Source organism: Bombyx mori, chromosome 24, assembly GCF_030269925.1.
Source record: "Bombyx mori chromosome 24, ASM3026992v2".
Lineage (NCBI taxonomy): Eukaryota > Metazoa > Arthropoda > Insecta > Lepidoptera > Bombycidae > Bombyx > Bombyx mori.
Genome location: NC_085130.1, coordinates 9,977,269 through 9,999,287, shown reverse-complemented (window position 1 = coordinate 9,999,287; position 22,019 = coordinate 9,977,269). Strand labels below are relative to the sequence as shown.

The 22,019-nt window shown below is 42.0% G+C and overlaps 1 protein-coding gene across 1 annotated transcript in view; it reads right to left on the bottom strand.

Annotated features, from left to right (window-relative positions):
* The window catches only part of LOC105841651 (uncharacterized), a 69,839-nt gene extending 48,072 nt beyond the window's left edge, over nucleotides 1-21,767 (bottom strand). The window contains exons 1-19 of the mRNA XM_062675759.1: nucleotides 21,752-21,767; nucleotides 20,473-20,592; nucleotides 19,625-19,794; nucleotides 15,810-15,969; nucleotides 14,841-14,935; nucleotides 13,887-14,022; nucleotides 11,508-11,677; nucleotides 10,857-11,027; nucleotides 9,015-9,158; nucleotides 7,917-8,111; nucleotides 6,283-6,489; nucleotides 5,832-5,945; nucleotides 4,581-4,694; nucleotides 3,382-3,472; nucleotides 2,847-2,956; nucleotides 2,317-2,404; nucleotides 1,814-1,950; nucleotides 1,535-1,673; nucleotides 486-1,039 (exon numbers count right to left, since the gene is read on the bottom strand). Coding sequence (XP_062531743.1) covers nucleotides 486-1,039; nucleotides 1,535-1,673; nucleotides 1,814-1,950; nucleotides 2,317-2,404; nucleotides 2,847-2,956; nucleotides 3,382-3,472; nucleotides 4,581-4,694; nucleotides 5,832-5,945; nucleotides 6,283-6,489; nucleotides 7,917-8,111; nucleotides 9,015-9,158; nucleotides 10,857-11,027; nucleotides 11,508-11,677; nucleotides 13,887-14,022; nucleotides 14,841-14,935; nucleotides 15,810-15,969; nucleotides 19,625-19,794; nucleotides 20,473-20,587 — 2,910 coding nt within the window. The 5' untranslated portion in view covers nucleotides 20,588-20,592; nucleotides 21,752-21,767. The remainder of the gene's footprint in view (nucleotides 1-485; nucleotides 1,040-1,534; nucleotides 1,674-1,813; nucleotides 1,951-2,316; nucleotides 2,405-2,846; nucleotides 2,957-3,381; nucleotides 3,473-4,580; nucleotides 4,695-5,831; nucleotides 5,946-6,282; nucleotides 6,490-7,916; nucleotides 8,112-9,014; nucleotides 9,159-10,856; nucleotides 11,028-11,507; nucleotides 11,678-13,886; nucleotides 14,023-14,840; nucleotides 14,936-15,809; nucleotides 15,970-19,624; nucleotides 19,795-20,472; nucleotides 20,593-21,751) is intronic.
* Between the last annotated feature and the right edge of the window lie 252 nt (nucleotides 21,768-22,019).

Sequence of the window (22,019 nt, the reverse complement as noted above, 5' to 3'; positions counted from 1 at the left end):
TACGTTTTATCTTGTTTGAAGGGTGGGGCAGCCGTTGTAACTATACTTGAGACCTTAAACTTTTATATCTCAAGGTTGGTGGCGCATTTACCTTGTAGTTGTTTTTGGGCTACTGTAACCACTTAACACCAGGTGGGCTATGAGCTCGTCCACCCAACTAAGCAATAAAAAAAAATCTTAATCAATAATCCCTTGTAGGCGAATGATACCCTGCCCCACTTTTTACTAAAACTGTCTAGTAAGTAAGCTAAGCGGGGCAGGGTGTCATCCCCCTACAGCCTTATCAATCAATAAAATAGCATAAAAAAAACGAATGGACTGTTCTGGGGCAGTAGTGTCATAGGTATTGTTAAGGGATTGCTAATTGCATCAGAGCTTACATGCTCCTGACTTCGTCGGATCTAGCCGACTGGCTTTTAGCACCATCATATACCAACTATACATAAAAGAATAAACGTGGTAATAAGGCATTCCATTTCCCTTACCTCCCTCCTGATCTCCATGTAGGTTCCAGCGAAGTCCGTCAGGACACGGAGGGTGGCCGCGACTGAGAACGGGTCCTCCAAATCCTCCACCTCCAGATCCAGTAGACCGTTCCCCTCCAGCAGCCTCAAATCGAAATCGGACTCAAAACGAAAAGCCGATTTCAATTCGCACAGCAACACCATCTTCCTGGCAACACTGGCCGCATCGATCCCAAGAAAAATGGCGGAGTCTAATTTTTTTTCACTGGCAACGACTTTGATGAAGTCGACCGCTGTCCTGACAGTTGTCTCGTGGCGCGCGAAGTCTACGTCAGACTTGGGGTGGGTGAGGTGGCGCATCATCTCCTGGATCATGCCAACGGTAGTGGCGGGATCGTACATAGCCGCCGCCCGTACAAAAGCGTGCGTGGCCGCTAGCAGCGCTGGGCCTCCCCCCACAGCCCCGCACATGCCCGGCAGCAGGGCGGGTAGCGCGGCCCGCAATGGGGCATGCGTGGGGTCCGCGGCCCGCAACACCGCTAGCGAGACGTCCAGCCCGGCCTGTCGCGTCAGCGCTGAAAACAAATTGTAGGTACTCTTTTTTATTGCTTAGATAGGTGGACGAGCTTACAGCCCACCTGGTGTTAAGTGGTCACTGGAGACCCATAGACATCTACAAAGTAAATGCGCCACCCACCTTTGAAATACAAGGTCTCAGTACAACGGCTGCTCCGCCCTTGAAACGGAAACGCATTACTGCTCCACGGCAGAAATAGGCGGGGCGGTTGTATCAAGAAGTCCTACAACCAGTAATTACGCAAATTATAATTTTGCGGGTTTGATTTTTATTACACGATGTTATTCCTTCATCGTGGAAGTCAATCGTGAACATTTGTTAAGTACGTGTTTCATTAGAAAAATTGGTACCCGCCTGCGGGATTGGAGCACCGGTGCATTGCTATATACGAATGCACCGGACGTCTTATCCTTTAGGCCGCGACGACTTTAAAATTTTTATTCAATTTATTTATCCCCCCCCCCCCCCCCCCACGCGCTATGAAATAGCTTACCGTTCTTATCCCGCAGCATCAGTAAGGCCTGAGCGGCTACGGGCTCCACGGCCTGCTGGTGGCGAGGGTCCGACAAGAGTCTCTCCAGGACGTCAGACAGCAGACCTCTGACCCCCGGAGACCTCTCGCAGGCGATGTACTGCGAAACACCATCATGTAAGACACTCGTAGAAGAGGGAGGTTTTCAGGGTCCTAGTGTGAAATACTAGTCCTAGAAGAAGAAGTGTGACGCTTTATTATTAGAAAGTACTTGTTAAAAAAAACGCGGATATAACTTACGGGCAGCAGCTCAACGGTAACGTTGGACAGTTTCAGAGCTTGCAACACTGGCAGCGCGTCCGCGGCGGCGCTGGCAACACTGGCGTGACACCACGCCGCGCACACGCGACACGCGCGCTCCGCCTGCCGCACCGGGTCTGCAACGTGCCACACGCGCGGTTGAGCTCGCGGACACCTGACCCCCCCCCGATGGGGTATAGACGTTCTACTGGTGGTAGGACCTCTTGTGAGTCCGCGCGGGTGGGTACCGCCACCCTGCCTATTTCTGTCATGAAGCAGTAAAGCGTTTCGGTTTGAAGGGTGGGGCAGCCGTTGTAACTATACTTGAGACATTAGAACTTGTATCTCAAGGTGGGTGGCGCATTTAAGTTGTGAATGTCTATGGGCTCCAGTAACCACTTAACACCAGGTGGGCTGTGAGCTCGTCCACTAATCTAAGCAATAAAAAAAAAACGTTTACGTCTTAATGTAAACGGTGACGGACGTGACAATTAAATACTCACTACCGGCGCAGATGACGGTAAGTAGCGTTCGCAGTATATCCGGATCGCCGCTTCTGATCGCGTGCTCCAACATCTCGTCCAGCTTGATCTGAAATAGAATCTAACTGAAGCGCCATCTAGTGGGCAGCGGGAGAATTGAGTTGGAGCATCAGCGCCTTCCGAGATAGAAGATATGCAGATGCACTACTAAATCAATCAGCTAAACAGTTTGTAGAGCTGCTGGTGGTTGGAGAAGTTTGTCGAGAAGCAGTAACGCGTTCGGTTTGAAGAAGGAGAGAGCACTAATAATTTACATGTGGTATGGTATGTATTATTGCTTAGATGGGTGGACGAGCTCACAGCCCACCTATTGTTATAGTGGTTACTGGAGCCCATAGACATCTACAATGTAAATGCGCCACCCACCTTGAGATATAAGTTCTAAGGTCTCAGTATAGTCACAACGGCTGCCCCGCCCTTCAAACCGAAACGCGTCATCTTACGTATCATTATTAATGTACGTAAAGTTGGGCTCGAAGGAACAACTTTACCTTATACGTGACACCTTCGTCCAAATACTTGAGGTCGAGCGTGAGGTTGTCCTTCAAGAGGACAGAACTGGCCTCAGACGCGCTCGATTCAGACACATTACCGAATTTACCTGAAAAAGGCAATTAGAACTTTAAAGTATATTAATGATGAAAATATGATTACCGACAAAATCTGTAAATGTACTTTTCTATGGTCTTTGATCAAGGCTTGGACGTGTCCTCATATCTGATCCGGACCACTGGGATGTCTTGACGGATCCTCCGAATCCCCTCCGGTGTTTTAGGTTCTTCAAGCACCGGTCATCATCCTCGTCGAATTTGGCAGCGAGCGAACTAACCCCCAGACACAGCCCACTGAGTTTCTCGCCGGATCTTCTCAGTGGGTCGCGATTTCGATCCTGTGGTAGATTCAGCGAAGCACTGCTCTTGCTAGGGCTAGTGTTGGCAAACTCTCTCAGGTTGAGCCCGTGAGCTCACCTCCCATCAGAGCGTGGCTGTAATAGCCCCATACTCTACAAGCCCTACGTGTATTTACCTAGAAAGAAGAATATCTCCCGCTTAAGGTTCCTGGCTTCTTTCCCGGTCAAGTCTTTGCGGTTGTATAGGTCCTCGATGCCCGCTATTACCTGGATCCAAAGATACATACGTCACATCTGGGTCACGAGAAAAGAAGGAGGGGTCTGGAGGGTAAAGCGACATCTGACGTTTAGTTTAGAAAATGTAGATTTTTTAAATTTTCAGTGTAATTTTAATTCAAGCTCGGATAATAAGTTCGGTTGTTTTATTAATACGCTTTTATTAGCTTCAGACGTATGTATGTTTGTATGTAAGGGAATCTTTGAACATGATTTTGAGCCGCTTCAAAACGTCGGATTAACTCGAAATTTGGTATATTTATTAAGGACCGATGACAATTCAATATTAAAAAAAAAATGAAATTCAACTAAAAATTGAGAAATAAATAATAGTTAAAAAAAACTAACAATATACGCTTTTATAGAAAATCCAACTAAAAAATAGAAAATAAATTTTGATAAATTTGAATTAAAAATAATTAAGTAAAAATGATTTTTTTTTTTTAATCTTGGGGTGCTTGGTTTCAGTAGTTATAAATATTTTATGAACAGATATGAGTAGAAGGGTTATTTTGATAATATCCTTTGTTGTTCCATTTTTTAGTTGGTTTTTCTATAAAAGCGTATTTTGTTAGTTTTTCTAGAGTATTATTTATTGTTCTGCCACATGTTGTTACGCGGTCCTTGTCAAGTTTTTTTTATGAGAGCTTTTTCCCTGGGATGCCTCCCCGCGCGACCGTTGGATTGAGCCTACTGTTGAGTCGAACGTAGCCTCCCAGTAAATGCAGTGGACTCTAGCATCCATGACGTCACTATCCCGCCTGGACTTATCCATCGAGTCCACAACCAGTGGCCGCAAGCGAGACGGCGGATTTTATACTGTCCTCACTCCAACATGTTAGGTAAATATTTCTATTTTTTTATAGTGTGGCAACCCATGCCTTGCGATGCGAATGTTGCCAGTTTAAATAGATTTTCGTTAATTTATAAATCGTTTGTTGAATGGAAAGCGAAATGAAGCGAAGTTATCTTGGTAATAACAGTTCAATGGTGCGTAACCGTTGGTGCAGTTACGTGAATTTCGACTTTAAGCCGTTAGAGATAAGACACAATATTGAATACTTAGCACCGAGTAATTTTACCACGCTAACACACTTACCTTCGAAGTTTCTTTGCTGTTCAAAAGATCAATGTCTTTCATCAACAGATGCTGACATTTCTTCAAAGCGGTCAAGTAACTATCCACTTCCACGTCGGATCTCGAGAAGATGATCTGAAAATGTATTATAAGCTTCACGAGGGGACGCACAGGCTTCGATTGTAGCGTTAAGTCGGTACGAGCAACGCCATCTGTTGTCGAACAGCAGAAACCGATATAAAAAAATCACTACATAGTACAAACAAAGTCGCTTTCTCTGTCCTTATATCTGTCTGTCCCTATGTATGCTTAAACCTTTAAAACTACGCAACGGATTTTGATGCGGTTTTTTTAATAGATAGAGTAATTGAAGAGGAAGGTTTGTATGTATAATAACATCCATTAAATAGTGGAAAAATCAATAATAAATTACAGTTTCCGAAGCGAAGCCAGGGCGGGTCGCTAGTGTAATACTATGTGGAACACTCTAGAAGTGTTCATGAGCTTAGTGAGAATTTTTTAACTTCAGCTACTGGTGGAAGCCCCTCTTGTGAGTCCACACGGTTAGGTACCACCGCCCTGTCGATTTCTGCCGTGAAGCAGTAACGCGCTACGGTTTGAAGGGCGGGGCAGCCGTTGTACGTATATTGAGACCTTAGAACTTTGTCTCAAAGTGGGTGGCGCATTTACGTTGGAGATGTCTATAGGCTCCAGTAACCACTTACCATCAAGTGGGTCGAGAGCTCGTTCACCTATATAAGCTATAAAAAAAGCTTCCCTTCGTTTGCCGCTAGGGGCGCTGTTCCAACTCCATACAAATTTGAGTTAGCTTTTACGCTATCGAGAACAGATGGCGTTACACTTCTTCAACGTTCCCGATAGTACTAGTTGCTTTGGTATTCGTTTCTGCTCTTTGACGGCAGATGGCGTTATACGTGCTGGCATAATATCAGAAACCAATAAACATTACATGAACTAAATAAAAAAAACTAATCGAAGTATGAATTTACTTTGTACTTTGTGAGCGAGTGTGAGTATCTATGAGTGTGAGTATGTGTGAGTGTGAGTATGTGTGAGTGTGAGTATGTGTGCGTGTGAGTATGTGTGAGTGTGAGTATGTGTGAGTGTGAGTATATATAAGTGTGTGTGTATGGGTGCGAGTGTGTATGAGTGTGAGTGAGTGAGCGCGTGTGTGAGTGTAAGCGTGTGTGTGTGAGCGTGTGTGTGTGAGCGTGTGTGTGTGAGCGTGTGTGTGCTTTTCTATTGATGTACCTGTAGGGATGTCAATATGTTTCGCACGTCTCCAAGGTCGTCCGGAGACTGTATAAACGCCAAACAGCATTCGCAAAGCAGGGCCTCGTCCGCGCAACTGTCCAAGGACAGCATCTGCAAGGTGACGCACGCGGTTCAAATCTGACGAAGTATTCGTGATCTCGTGACCTCCCTGAGCCCCCCAAAGTCTGGTAGTTCCTGAGCGCTATGGTTTATCAGTCAATAGATTCCGGCTGATCCGTGATCCCATGTCATCACTCAAACACCGCTTTTCTTTTAGTAGTTTTGTTGTGCCAAACCTTGATCTGATGACGTGACGCATGCTCAATTGTCATCATCAATCATCGTCCCTGATATCAGCCTTCCTCGCAGCATACCAAGCTATCAACACATTCAGTCTCCTAACCTCACTTGCACCAGACATCCCAAGGTACTTCTCACACTTGCTTACCTCATAGTCTAGATCCAGGCCGGCGGCGTGGCGGAGCAGGTGTCTGCCGGCCGCCACGGTGCAGGCCTGGGGCTGGCAGCGCCGCATGGTCTCACGCAGCAGCGGGAGGGCGGCTGCGCACGCGTCCCGGGTGTAGCCCTCGGGGGACTGGAAGCTCAGCACCAAGGAGACCAGCTTGAAGAGGAACTGGAGTTGCTCTGGTAGACTCTGAAGAAAGAACATATTAGTTTCCCGTTAACATACAAAAGATTTCAACTATCCCGCTGCCTACCATCAGCGAGACGATAATAACAATAATAGCAACAAGACCGAAATGGACCTCATGCATGCGACAGAAATAGACAAAATGATCTCAATACGCTAATCAACAACTCTTCGAATAAAACCAAGGTCCAAAGGAGTCCTCTGCCCTGATCAGGAGTGTCCCGGCCATACATGGCGCCACCTTTCCCGGAACACAAGGTCCGTCTCAATTGTATTTTGGGAGATTTAACGACAAAGGCAAGATCTTCCACCGAGCGGGTGTTATTGCTCGGTAGACCAATGGTCCGAATGTTGTTTTTTTTTTTTTTTTTCCTACCTAAGCTGATAGCCTTGAGAGGCTATGTCAGCGTAACCCTAACTTTAGTAGGTGAGCTCACGGGGCTCAAACCTGACGATGTTGCTAACACGAACCCTAGCAAGAGTCGTGCTTCGCAGAATCTACCACCGGATCGGAAACGCGACCCACTGAGAAGATCCGGCGAGAAACTCAGTGGGCTGTGTCTGAGAGTTAATTTACTCGTCGAGCCCTTCGTCGCAAGCGACGGGTTCGACGAGAACGGTGACCGGTGCTTGAGGTACCTAAAAGCACCGTTAGTGGATCGGGAGGATCCGAAATGACGTGTTTTGGGCGACGTCGACTGCTTTCCATTCTGTCCGCAGGATCGGGAATGTAGTTACCGGCGGCAACGATGAGAGGGTTCTCGTGTCGTGCCGCTTTATCGAAGTGGCGCATGGACGCCGACTGCAGATACTTACTGATGGACTCTAAGTCCAGGTCGTCATGGAGGTCGACATTCCTGACGAACCACGGGGCTCCGACGGCTATCCTGCAAAAACGGGATTGGATTATTTGAAATGATTTTAAGTGTATGCGGGCCGCGTGAGCGAACACTACACTTGCATAGGTCATGACGGGGCGTATGCAAGTTTTGTAGAGTGTCACCTTATTTCTAAGGGACATTTTACTTCGCCTACATATCATCGGGTAGAGACGTCCTAGAATGAAGGCGGCACGGTCGCGTACCGTCTTAATGTGGGAGCGGAATGTCATCCTACTGTCGAGGGTGACGCCTAAGTATTTGACCTTCGGGGCCCACGGTATGGGCTGGTCGAACATCGTGATTGGGCGAACGGCGGGGTGTCCGATTGTTGTTGTTCGGAACTTGTATATATGCAAGTTTATCTTGAAAATGTCGTAAGCGAGATTCAGGTATCTGTCAATTATCTTGCGTTGTATGATGGCTACCCGCCACAGTATCGTAAAGTGTACACGACGGGTCACCTTGAGAAGGCTATGGGCCCCGGTGACTACCTACTCCAGGATGAGCCATGACCCCGTCCACCAGTCTACGCAGTAAGCGAAGACTAACCTCGCTATAATCATCCAGAAACGTCTCAACCACCCACAGAACATAGTCCATGAAGTCGTTGAATACGTGTCTGCTGCCTTCCACCGCCCTCGGGTCCTGTCCGTCGGAGTCGAGCAGCTGTCTCCAGAGCGGCAAGTACCGGTCAAAGCTGGCGCCGTCCACACATGATTCCGTTATCAGCAGATTTATTGAGGCCTGTAAAATGATACTTGCTTAGAGCAAAACGAAACCATCTTGCTCCTGGCCTGGTGGCTGTCTCCACTCCGACAAAGCTCTCTCCATCCTGGACTACACTGGACTAACTATACTGAGACCTTAGAACTTATATCTCAAGCTGGGTGGTGCATTTACGTTTGTAGTTGTCTATGGGCTCCAATAACAACTCAATACCAGGTGGGCTGCGAACCCGTTTGCCCATGTAAGCAATAAAAAAAAAATAACGTGGCTAATTCATCCTCACGGTTCTGACCGAATCATCAATCCAGGTTACTCTGTGTCTCCATTTGTACATTTCCAATGTCCCGCTCCCGCTGACCACTCACCACTAGTTAACCACGACCAGAGCTAGGAGAAGCAGGGTTCCCTCAGGGTGAGAAACAATTTCAGAGCCGATAGAACCAAGCTGGAGTTACAATTTGTTTATCTCTTCCAGTTTTCCTTGTATGCCGACCTGATGGTGGTTAGATAAGTGGTTATCGTCGCCCATGGACGTCAGGCAATGCCAGGGTAAGAGCCAAGCCACTGCCCACCGCTGAGTATTCTTCGCAAGCCTTATTTGGAGAAGGATTGTTACTGGTGGTAGGACTTCTTGTGAGTCCACGCGGGTAGGCATCACCACCCTGCTTATTTCAGCCGTAAAGTTTCGGTTTGAAGGTACTGAGACCTTACAACATATGTCTCAAGATGGGTGGCGCATTTACGTTGGAGATGACTATGGGCTATAGTAAGTACTTTACACCAGGTGTGGGCTGTAAGTTCGTCCACCCATCTAAGCTATAAAAAAAGAAGGACATGTTATATCGGCCAGGAAACACCGTGGAGGCTGTGGTAGAGGGGAGTTAATCTAAAGTCAGATGGTACTGGGAACGCACTATCTACCTTCCTGATCTGGTCCGGAGCACGCGCGAGAGGGTAGACGATAATTTCCTTAATCTTCTTAGCTGGAAGACTGTGGAAGTTCAGGATGGCGGCCTGCAGAAGCCGGTCGCTGTTCGGCAGCGCGGCGTCGATGCAGTACGAGACCTGGGACCAGGGTCTTCAGTCATAAACCGCGCCAATAAAGAAACGAATCTAAAATGGCGGCGGCGTTCGTGCGCTCTCACTCTAAGCTATTGCTGCCTTTTTTTAAAGGGATTTCGTGACCTGGTAACTAAGACATTTAAGTCATCTGTTATTTTAATTTATATTCATATTTTTATGAAAAATGATATTATGGAGTTAAATGAAATGAAATGAGATGATATGGGATGAAATATAATCCTTTGGAGGATCCCCAGAAATTACGTCCAGCGGCTTTGTTGTATTTTCCCACATTTGTGCACTTTCACAGAGATTAAACAGCAGTTAATAATCCACCGTTATTACACGTTTAAACATGAAGAAACACTAAATAGACAAAATAAAACAAATGACACAAATTCACTCCTCCCGTTCCCGCCAAAAAAAAATCTTAGTACATTGAGATGGCGCTCCTTACTCTACCGTCCCTAACGTAAAATAACTTATTAGAATTGTCAAAAACAATATAAATTAATACAACAATAACAATAAAACTAAAACAATAACAATAAATATAAAAAATTCCAAATTAAACAGTAAAAGTACATAATATTCATTACTAAATATATAGCGTGTGGATGCACCGTACGATGAATACGTTGTAGGCCTGATGGGCGAGACGTCCGGTGTACCAGTCATTAGAGGGGACCATGTTTTCAAATTCCTCATCAACATTCCTTTTTTTGATAAAACTGTCAATTTTGCGTGATATTCGTGACTGGTGTATCTGGATGGTGAGGCCCCACAGCACGCAGCGCTGTTGAGACTGCGACCTCATGTCTCAATGGATGGCGGCGTCTATGAGTCCCGGTAAGCACTCGACTCGACATCAGTAAAATATTGTTAATGTGTGGGTAGGTTATCGCCGCTTATGAGAAGAACTACTAGACTTTTTGGCGGGAACGCGAGGAGTGAAGTTGTGTGATTTGTTTTATTTTGTCTATTTAGTGTTTCTTCAGGTTTAAATGTGTAGTAACTGTGGTTTATTAACTGATTAATATCTGTGAAAGTGCACAAATGTGGGAAAATGAAACAAAGCCGCTGGACGTAACTTCTCGGGATCCTCCAAAAAGTCCACTGAAAAATTTTTAGTAAATTACCACCATTTTACTAAGATTATATTTCATCCCATATCATCTCATTTCATTTAATTTCATCCCAGTTGATTAATGTCTCAAATTAATCATTTTCATGTCATTTCACTCCATATTATCATTTTTCATAAAAATAAGAATATAAATTAAAATAAGACATGAATTAAAGGTCTGAGTTACCAGGTCATAAAATCACTTAAAAAAAAAGAAAAAGTACTAAACAGTTGCCAACATCTCGTGAGCACCGCTAATGATTCCAAATTTAAATATATAATAGTTTAAAAAAACTAAGCGTATTTTGTTCATTTTTTTTAAACTATTATTTAGTTCTCAATTTTTAGTTGAATTTCAAATATATTTTTTTAATATTAAATTGTCATCGGTCCTTAAAAGTATACCAAATTTCGAGTTAATCCGACGTTTTGAAGGGGGTCAAAATCATGTTCAAAGATTCCGTTACAAACATACACACGTCTGAAGCTAATAAAAGCGTATTAAAAATAGCTTCGGACCCTGTCATTGTCATTGCCTGATTCGTGACCAGACCGCGTCACTAAACCGGACCGACCTGCGAAGCGACGTGGTCCCCGGCCCTCAGGCTGCACTCCACCTGCAGCACATCCTCGTGCTGGATGGGAGCCGCGCCCCCGAGCAACGTGTAGACGCTCCAGACGCGGAGCGCCACGTACCGGGTCTCTGGGACGTGCAGACGCGGCGCCACCTCCGCTTGCAGAACGTTCTGGAATACAGTTCTCTTGCAATGTGCGGCCGGCCGGTGTCCCTACTTACCTTGACTTCCTGCTGAATCTCCTCAGTGGTACAGACACAATTTATTGGTGGTAGGACTAGTTACAACGGCTGTCCCACCCTTCAACCCGAAACGCATTACTGCTTCACGACAGAAATATGCAGGGTGGTGGTACCTACCCGCGCGGACTCACAAGAGGTCCTACCACCAGTCTAAAAAGGCATTTCAATTTAACATTATTATTTATTTTCATTATTATTAGGGAGTCCAATGCTCATATAAATATTATCCTATCCATTAAGCACTTGTATTTTCTACATGGACACCAAGTTTCAAGTCAATCGGATGCATGGTACAGTAGTTATAACGGAACCTCTGTAAAAACCACTGTAGATTTATATATTAGTATAGATTTTTCTGCCCCTTAGCGGACAGCGGGATTTCGAAACTTCCACCACGACATACACTGACCTCGATTCTCTTTAAATCATCCTTCATCAGTTCGAAGATCAGTCTGTAGACTTTTAATACTGCGTCAGTCCCGGTCGGAACGTGGGCCCACAGCTTCATCCTTAGCGTTGGGTCTTCGGCGAGCGATTCCAGGAAGAGGTCCGTGTGCTCTTCCAATATGGCCAGGACCACTGTTCAAAACTTTCATGTTACGTCTTCAGATCTCACTAGACGATGACCGGTGTTTTTTTTTTGATAAATTGTATTTTTTAGAAATTATATTTAAATAAGAATTACATCTTTATATGAATACGTGAAGCAAAAACTTTGTATCCCTTTTTACGAAAATTGCGCGGACGGAGGAGTATGAATTTTTCCACACTTATAGAGAATATAGAGAAGAAGTGCACAATGCTAATATTTTTTTAAAACAATACATAAAAGATACATTAAATCAATAAAGAAAACATTACACACACTACCATGTATTTGACACACACACATATACTCTTTGTTTATTGTCAAAATTTTGTTATTGCTTAAAGTCTGTAGTCAAATTGAGAATAGGTTAGTATTTTTATCTTTAATATTACGAGCCTTTGTCTATAGTGTAAATCTTGGCGAAATCTGTAACATTAGGACCATAATAATGTCCAAACTTATAAATTCAATTAATTATAGTCGAATTTCGACTACTGCGGGACTACTAGTATTGATAAAATGATGAAATATTTCAAGATCGTTTAGGCATTTTTAAGTGAACTAAGTGAAGTCAAAAAGATACAAACACTCATTGGCTTCGGGTTGCTTAACAACGATATCTTGTTGTGTCTTTAAAGCAGTTAGTTGCTCTCAATTAAGAAATATAGTATTACTAGCTGACCCGGCAAACGTTGTTTTGCCATATATGCGCCATCTATTGATTACTTACTCAACCCAGTCGAAAGGTATCGACATCTGTTAGAATCATTTGGAGTTAACAGATAATTGTGACTGTCAAATAATAACAGACAAATAATTAGCAATAAATTAAAATTGCGACTATAATTTGAGATTTAAACTATCCTATCTCTCAAGTTGGATCGAACTGCACATGGTGTGCGAATTTTATTATAATCGGTTAAGTGGTTTAGGAGTTCATTGAGGACAAACATTGTGACACGAGATTTATATATATAGTATTATTATTCGCCAATAGATGTCGGGAAGAGTCATAAAGTTGATTATCGATAAAGTTGATTAGTCGTATCAACTCGACGCTAGCATGGTGAGTTTGGCTGAAGATGGTGACTGCAGATTTGGCATAGCGGATAGAAGACATGCATCAGATATTGAAGATGAGATCCTTTCATCAAAACTGCTGTTGGTGGTCAAAACCAGGTGACTGTGAGCTCGTTCATCCATCATTCTCCTGCCCTTCTCCCAGTCACTTGGGGTCGGCGCAACATGTTTTCTCCTTCCATACTCCTCTATCATACACCATTTCTTCGCTCACTCCCCTCTTAAACATATCGTCTTTCACGCAATCCATCCATTTCTTCTTAGGTCTACCTCTTCCTCTATATCCTTCCACGCTCATGGTTAACATTCTCTTACCAACCTCATTTTCATTCCGTCTCATCACATGTCCATACCATCCCAAACGCGCACTCGTCAGCTTCTCTGTCAGAGGTGCCACTCTCAGACTTCCTCTAACATATTCATTCCGTATTCTATCCATTCTCGTTACTCCACACATCCATCGCAACATTCGCATCTCTGCTACATGCAATCGCCTTTCCACCTATCTACATCCACACACACACACACACACACACACTGAAGGTAACACTAACACTAACACAGGTAACCACTTAGCACCAGGCGAACCTTGAGTTCCTCCACTCATCTAAGAAATAAAAAAATAATAAAAAAAAGCAGACGTCCATAAAGAACGGCGACAACTTACCATTAGGTGGGCCGTATGCTCGTCTGCCTATATAGACAATACTTAGTTACGAGTAGGTGAACATGCCCTGTTGATAATTATGTAATGTATTCATGAATAAGACCCTATTGGCTTTTCTCACCTTGAGATATAAGTTCTGAGCTCTCAAGTATAGTTACAACGGCTGCCCCATCCTTCAAACCGAAACGCATTACTGCTTCACGGCAGGAATAGGCAGTGTGGTGGTACCTAGCCGCGCGGACTCACAAGAGGTCCTACCACCAGTAAAGGCTTCTGTAGTACTATGAAATGCCTATCTTCAAACGTGGTCTGCAGAGTCCTCAGGATCAGAAGGCAGCTCCTGCTCCAGACAGGTCCATGAAACCGTTTACTTTTTCATGACTTTCCCACCGCCAGCGGGAAACGTGTCCCATTACCACAAATCCTAAAGAAATCCACACACAGCCACTAACCTTCCTTGCACTTGGTCATGTCCAGATATCCGACCAGATCCTGGTAAAACTGGGCCAGTTCAACCATCGGTAGCTGGCTCCCGTAGTATTTGAATAGACCCAGGATACCTTGAAGGTATGCTGAGGTTACCGTGTCCTGGAATACGCAATTATACTCTATTGTACTACTAATATCTTTTACTGGTGGTAGGACCTCTTGAGAGTCGCACGGGTAGGTACCACCACCCCGCCTATTTCTGCCGTGAAACAGTAATGCGTTTCGGTTTGAAGGGTGGGGCAGCCGTTGTAACTATACTTGAGACCTTAGAACTTATGTCTCAAGGTGGGTGGCGCATTTACGTCGTAGATGTTTAAGGGCTCCAGTAACCACTTAACACCAGGTGGGTTGTGAGCTCGTCCACCCATCTAAGCAATCAATAAATAAAACATTGAAAAAAATATAGGGTAGTTCGCAAAATATTCAAATATTGACGTATTGAATGAAGTATTTGAAATGCGGGAATATAAGAAGAATATAATATATTGTATGTTGTGTGTGTGTGTTTTTTTCCTACCAATTCGCTGGTAGCCTATGTGGCGGGTAGCCATCATACAACACAAGATATTTGACAGATGCCTGAATCTCGCTTACGACATTTTCAAGATAAGCTTGCATATATACAAGTTCCGAACACCTACATTCGAACCGTCGGTCTACCGAGCAAATATCACCCGCTCGGTGGAAGATTTTCCCTTTCGTCGTTCAGCCTCCCAAAGCCTAAGTATTATTCCGTGTAGCTGGAAGGGTAGGTGAGCTCACGGGCTCGACCTGAGAGAATTTGCTAACACTAGCCCCTAGCTAGAGCAGTGCTTCGCAGAATCTACCACCGGATCGGAAACGCGACCCACTGAGAAGATCCGGCGACAAACTCAGTGGGTGTGTGTGTGTGCGTGAGTCTATGTACTGTTACTTACAGTCTTTTTATTGTTCTCAAGTAAATTAAGAAACAAGCGCCATATTTTGTTGTATTCATTCGAAAGGTATGCTGGATGGTATTCGCACAGCGTACCTGCAATTAATGATATACCTATAGTTTCATGCTAAAAAAATTTGTATATATAATTTTTGTTTTAATTCTTTGATCAGGGATTCCAATAATATTTTGGGCAAAAGGCTGTTTCACCAAAAAGGTTTCATCTAGTTCTTTGAAGTAATAACTTCTTTTAGGGTAAACCGCTTCGTTACGTAACGCGTTAGGGTGCCAATCTATCTAGCGTCCCTTTCGGCAGCGGTGCTGAGAACGCATGTAACTCCCAACTATTTATGTATCTTTTTCAATTTATGTCACAATTTTTCTTACATTATAAGCTTTTCTCAAGATAAACAATTTCACTGAAATGCGAATGTCATTATTTGACATGCGATATTTTAAATCTTGCACTGCATTAAAATTTGCATGTCAAATAATGACAAAGCATATACGCTCCTTTGAACTTATGTAATAACTCATTATCACTATGCTTAGCGAATAAATGATTTCTTTCTTTTTTTCTTTCAATATTAAATAGTTCAATTTAGATTAGTTTAAGTTATCACTTAAGTCTGTGGTCCCGAGATGCAGTTTTTTTTTCAATATAAAATAAATAGCAATTTAAATGGTTTTACAGTTCATAAATATCTCATCAAAAAATTTAATAAAATTAATTGTACAAATAATTTAGTAAGTTTCAGGTGTGATTAATAATTATTAATACAAATTAAGTTAAAGTACTTTAATAGGCAAATATATAAAAACAAGTATTTAAAAAAATATATTAAGTACACTTAACAAAAATTAGTCTAATAGGTAACAGGTAACTATTGCACCGCCGAGTCAATCATGAATGTATGGACCTGGTGTACTTGAATATACATATTTCATGCCGGTTAATTTCTGAACTTACCAATCAGCATGGCTAAAGGAGCTCTGCAAATGCTTGCAGATTCCAGTTCAGCTATGAACTTCTCAGCCTGCCCGGCCACCACCGGAGACATCTTGCATAACGCCCGCATACAGTTTATTGCATTGGTACGGATCATGGCATCGTACTGCATCAGACAGACCTGTTAAGATAAATATGATGAAGGAAAATTAAAATCAACAACGTTAAATTGGAGAAAATCATCCATTTTTTTAAGCTATTGCATAGATTTTATCGCGGGCCTTGAGCGCGGCTTGAGAGCGGAATCATGAAATTCCGTAACGAAAAAAACCTTCCACCCCTCACTACGCCTACTATGTAGCTCGCGTTCAACACATTCACACGTTGCGCTTGTGTAGTGTTTAAAGTAAGAAGTCTAAACACCGATCTATATACTATCAAAATATGTGATATAATTTCGTGGGTAACACGATAGCGCGATTCAGCTTTTGCGTCAAGTGCCATCTATCGGCGACAAACAGAATTGTAATATAGAAAATTATATCACACTAGCGGACCCGGCGAGCTTTGTTCCGCCACACTGTTTGTTTCAAACACATCAACCGGTCAACTTCAAAATTTAACCATAGAACGTTTAGCTGTCAGTTGCGTTTTGTTATTCCATATCAGTTGCGTTTTGTTATACCACGTTTTATGTCACGTCCCACGGGAATGTGAGGAATGTATCCTATGTCCTTCTCCTGGTTCTAAGCTACCTCCTCACCAATTTTCAGCCAAATCAGTTCAGCCGTTCTTGAGTTATAAATGGTGTAACTAACACGACTTTCTTTTATATATATAGATTACAATGCGTTGGGCGTGCCATTTTCTATCGCTTAGTCGAAGAATTTTATTACTACTCCTACTACTCATTCAGTGATTGGAGTGGCATTAAAAATAAACTAGCTAAACCGTTGATTCTGGGCGAATGAGAGTTAGAACTAGCATCCAAAGGCGTCTCTATCCCACGTAGCGCCCTCTAGTGAGTGCGCGGTCAAAATGGAATATACACAATGTAGCAGATTCATTGAAAGTTAGCCCACTGAGTTCCTCGCCGGATCTTATTTTATTGTTGTTTTAAAATTAAATTGTTATTGTCGATTTATAATTGCATAAGTTGATAAAAAATGCTATATAATAATATATGCAATAGCTTTACCGCGGCAGTCTCCGAGTGCCACACGTTTTTTTTTATCTATACTAATATATAAATCTACAGTGGCTTTTACGGATGTTCCGTTATAACTACTGAACCATTCATACGATTGACTTGAAACTTGGTATCCATGTAGAAAATACATGTACTTAATGGATAGGCTAATATTTATATGACTGTTGGACTCCCTACACCAGTTGCGGGGGCGTTAATGATGATAATCTTTGTGGGGGTGAGAAATATTAATGTTAATTTTAAATGCCCAGCGAAGCGGACGGGTACAGCTAGTTGCTTATATGGGTGGAAGAGCTCACAGACCACCTGGTGTTAAGCGGTTACTGGAGCCCATAGACATCTACAACCATGCGCCACCCCCTTTGAGATGTGGGTTCTAAGGTCTCAGTATAGTTACAACGACTGCCCCGCCCTTCAAACCGAAACGCATTACTGCTTCACGGCAAAAACAGGCAGGGCGGTGGTACCTACCCGCGCGGACTCACAAGACGTCCTACCACCATTTACAGTTATTATACAGACAGACATGCATACAGACTGATTCAGTGTACCCTAGGCAGTACCCCTCTGACTGTTGCGCTGAGGGTCATAGGTTCGATTCCCACATCAGGCAATAATACGTGGCACGAACAGGTTTGTTTGTTAATTAAAAAAAAGTATATCAACTGTGGAATGCTCTGCCGGATGCAGTGAGAAGTACTCCAACTTTTGGAGTGGGTGGCGCATTTACGGTGTAGATGTCTATGGGCTCCAGTAACCACTTAACACCAGGTGGGCTGTGAGCTCGTCCATCCACGTAAGCAATAAAAAAAAATGCTTAAAAAGAATGGTGAAGGAACACTACTTATCTGCTTAGTGCTGTTTGTTTGCATCATTATCATTTATCATTTCCATACTGTTGATTTATTATGTGTATGTAAGTATATTAGTATGTATTGTATGTAAGTATATATATATTGGTATATAAATCAGTTAGTTATATATTTCATATTATATGTAAACGGTATATATCTGTTTATTGTATGTATATATTTTCAAGAATTTCTGTAAATGAAACGGTTGTTTGGAAGAGATCTCTTTTAGCGATTAGACTGCCTATCGTACAAATGTATCTGCTTTTTGACCGATTTTTTAATGTACATTGTGTTTTGGCGTGCAATCAAGTTTATTCTCTCTCTCTCTATATAACTAGTCAGGTCATAAGTATTGTCACACAGTAAAAACTTTTCTTTTAGAATGCTGGCCTCAAAAAAGTTTATTGATTTCGAATTTCGAATTGTTCATGAAAATAAAAATGTATATATACTTTTAGAATTTTACTCATTTTTAAATATGGAGTGGACGCTTAAAGAAGACCGTGTTGCAGTTATTGCGTTGCATCGTTGCGGTTACGCGCCAATTCAATTTTTTAACATACTGAAAAATTTGAATATAACCAAAAGATTCGTTTATCGTACCATCAAACGATACAATGAAGACTCTAGTGTAGATGACAGGTCAAGAAGTGGTCGCCCTCGGTCTGTTAGGATTCCAGCAGTGATAAAAGCTGTGAAGGCGTGAATTCAAAGAAATCCCAAACGTAAGCAGAAACTGTTGGCCCTTCAGATGGGGTTAAGCAGAACCACGGTGAAAAGGGTGTTAAATGAAGACTTAGGGCTTCGGGCATATCGAAGAATAACAGGACATCGTTTGAATGCTCGTCTAATGGACCTGAGACTGAAGAGATGTCGCGCTTTGTTGAAGCGGTACGCGGGAAAAAAATATCGGTAATTCTTTTTTCGGATGAAAAAATTTTTACCGTAGAAGAGAGCTACAACAAACAAAATGATAAGGTGTACGCACACAGTAGTGAAGAAGCGAGCAACCGTATTCCGCGTGTCCAACGAGGTCATTTTCCATCCTCGTTCATGGTATGGTTGGGAGTTTCTTATTGGGGCTTAACAGAGGTACATTTTTGTGAGAAAGGTGTAAAAACGAATGCAGTTGTGTATCAAAATACAGTCCTGACGAACCTTGTGGAACCTGTTTTTCATACCATGTTCAATAACAGGCACTGGGTATTCCAACAAGATTCGGCGCCAGCTCATAGAGCGAAGAGCACACAAGACTGGCTGGCGGCGCGTGAAATCGACTTCATCCGGCACGAAGACTGGCCCTCCTCCAGTCCAGATTTGAATCCGTTAGATTACAAGATATGGCAACACTTGGAGGAAAAGGCGTGCTCAAAGCCTCATCCCAATTTGGAGTCACTCAAGACATCCTTGATTAAGGCAGCCGCCGATATTGACATGGACCTCGTTCGTGCTGCGATAGACGACTGGCCGCGCAGATTGAAGGCCTGTATTCAAAATCACGGAGGTCATTTTGAATAAACTTTAGTGTCATAATGTTTTGTTATTTATGTTTGAATCTATGTTTTGTTAAGTTCATTTTGGTATATGAATGGTTACATAATGAATAAACTTGTTTCAATTATTTTACATTGAACATGTGACAGAATTTATGACCTGACTAGGTATATATAATATCTATGTCAGTCTCTGGTATCCATAGCACCAATCAGGGAGCCTGTGAGTTATTGCCAGTTATTTATTATTTATTTATTTTACTTATACATTCAACTGACGTTGAGTACATCCTGGAATAGATGGTCTCCAAAGTCTTCACACTTGGGCAGCACCTCTGCCAACAGTTTGAAGCTAGCCACAATGCAGCTCCTCCAAGATTCATCCTGCTCTGAGCACACGATCTTCAGCAAACACACTGGCTCACATAGGAGCGTTTGAACTATCCATTCTGATGACAAAATTGAAAAGAAATCAAGACATTATTATTTTGTGATTTTTAGTGATGGCAGATATACAACTTGGAACGTCTGATGGTCACTGGAAAAGTAGAAGGAAAATGTCCTAGAGGCCAGAGCTCCAAACGTTGGTCTGACCAGATCTTTGAGCAAACCAGCGGACCACTTAGCACTGCACTACACCAGGCAAATGACCGGAACCGATGGAGGCTGGCAGTCGACAAGCTGAAACGGAGTCACGATCCTCAGCAATGAGGGAGCGATGGAGAAGAAGAAGAAGAAGAAGAAGAAGAAGAAGAAGATAGATGATGGAATCATCCGTTTTGAATAATTTTTATTGCAATAGACAAACAGACAGATGAGCTATAAGCTTATACACCTATGTATGCAACAAAAATAACATTTTAAACTAATCATACTTATGAAGACTTTTACCGTTATAATATCTTAGTACATTGTGCATTTGTTTATTATTCTTGTATGTAACTGAATTTTCATGAGGTTTTCTTCAATTTTAGTCAATTTTGTGTGTTTAAGCATCATATAAGAATCCATCGATCCCTTACTGCAATAAACGTTTATGAATTGGCTCACTAACTGATATAAATAGTTAAGGACTGGTATGATCTTGAAGAACTATAGCCAAAAAATTTTTTAGTTATTCTTTTTACCAATTTCAAAACCGGCCAAATCTTCTTTAAACACCGCCTCAGCTGTCTGCAGAGCCTTCCGGAACCCATTTGCTGATTTTGAGTATTCTTGAACTAATAATTCCCACTGATCCATTATACCTAAGGACAAATACTTCTGTGATGCAAATGGTAGTAAACTTTTATTCTTTATATGAACAAATATTTTACTTGAGGCATGGAGTCCTGTGAGCCTGCACCACCCTGCCTATTTTTGGCTGTAAAGCGGTAATGTGTTTTGTTTAATAATGACTTGGACAGCCGTTGTACTGTAAAAATTGTGACTTGGAACTCATAGGTGGGTAGTGGCATTTGCATTAATGTTATCTATGAGCTCTGGTACCTAATTAACCAATAATAAGCCAAAAACCGAAGCTATAAAGATGGCCTAGGACAGAAAGAGATGGAAAGACATCGTGCATCAGGTGATCAGCGCTTCAAGCTACACACAACCTTCAGCAATAGAGACCGATTAAGGAGTGAACCACTTAACACTAGGTGGACAATGAGGTGCTCCACTGGCCTAAGCAATAAAAAAACAAGTCACAGCCTGCCTTTTGTCAAGTGGTTTCCATTGCGGCAACACAATTTTAATTTCACATTTGAAATATCAGACTTATTTCCTTTGTAAATGCAATGACATTGTTGGGATTCTATAAATATGAATGCTTAGCAGCAGAAATTGGTGGTATAGTGGTACCTTGTGTGGGTCCGTCATTCTATTTAATCACTACATAGTATAGAACAAAGTCGCTTTTTCTGTCTATCCCTATATATGCTCAAATCTTTAAAACTATGCAACAGATTTTGATGGCGTTTTTTTTAATAGATAGAGATAGAGTGATTGAAGAGGAAGATTTATATGTATAATAACATCCATTAAATAGTGGATAAATCAATAATAAAGTACAGTTTCCGAAGCGAAGCGAGGGCGGGTCGCTAGTTTGATTTTATTTTATGAAAATTTTCATGTTTGCTACTATGGACCATATTATGCTTGTCTGTATACCGGGGCAATAAAAATAAATATAAATTAAAACAAAATTGTATTTGATAAATAAATGATAATAAAATTGTAATTTTAAACGTTTTGAGTCAGTTTATTTTTACGCCGTCACAGAAGTCAAAATAAACAGAAAATATTTTTAAAATTAACTGTATTCTCTTATCACCTTTAGTATTATTATGTAGCTAGATTATTGTGGTTTTAATCAAAAGAGTTCCGGAAATATGTAAGGAGATATTTTTAAAATATACATACTATATTTGTATTCACCATCAGTTCAAGTTGTTTGTATTAAAAACAGGGATTTTCGTCACTGCTTGGAACTTTTACACAGTTTAAATGACAGATAAATCTATTGAGTTTGATTATTGCAATCAACAGCTACTTTTATAAGTTTAATGTCGCCTCAAATTTGAAAATTATCAATATAACAACAAACATGTTTAAACTTGTTTATTATAATTTGACATTGACAGCACAGCTGACAAAAATTATCCAATGAATTTACGAGAAGATATGGCTC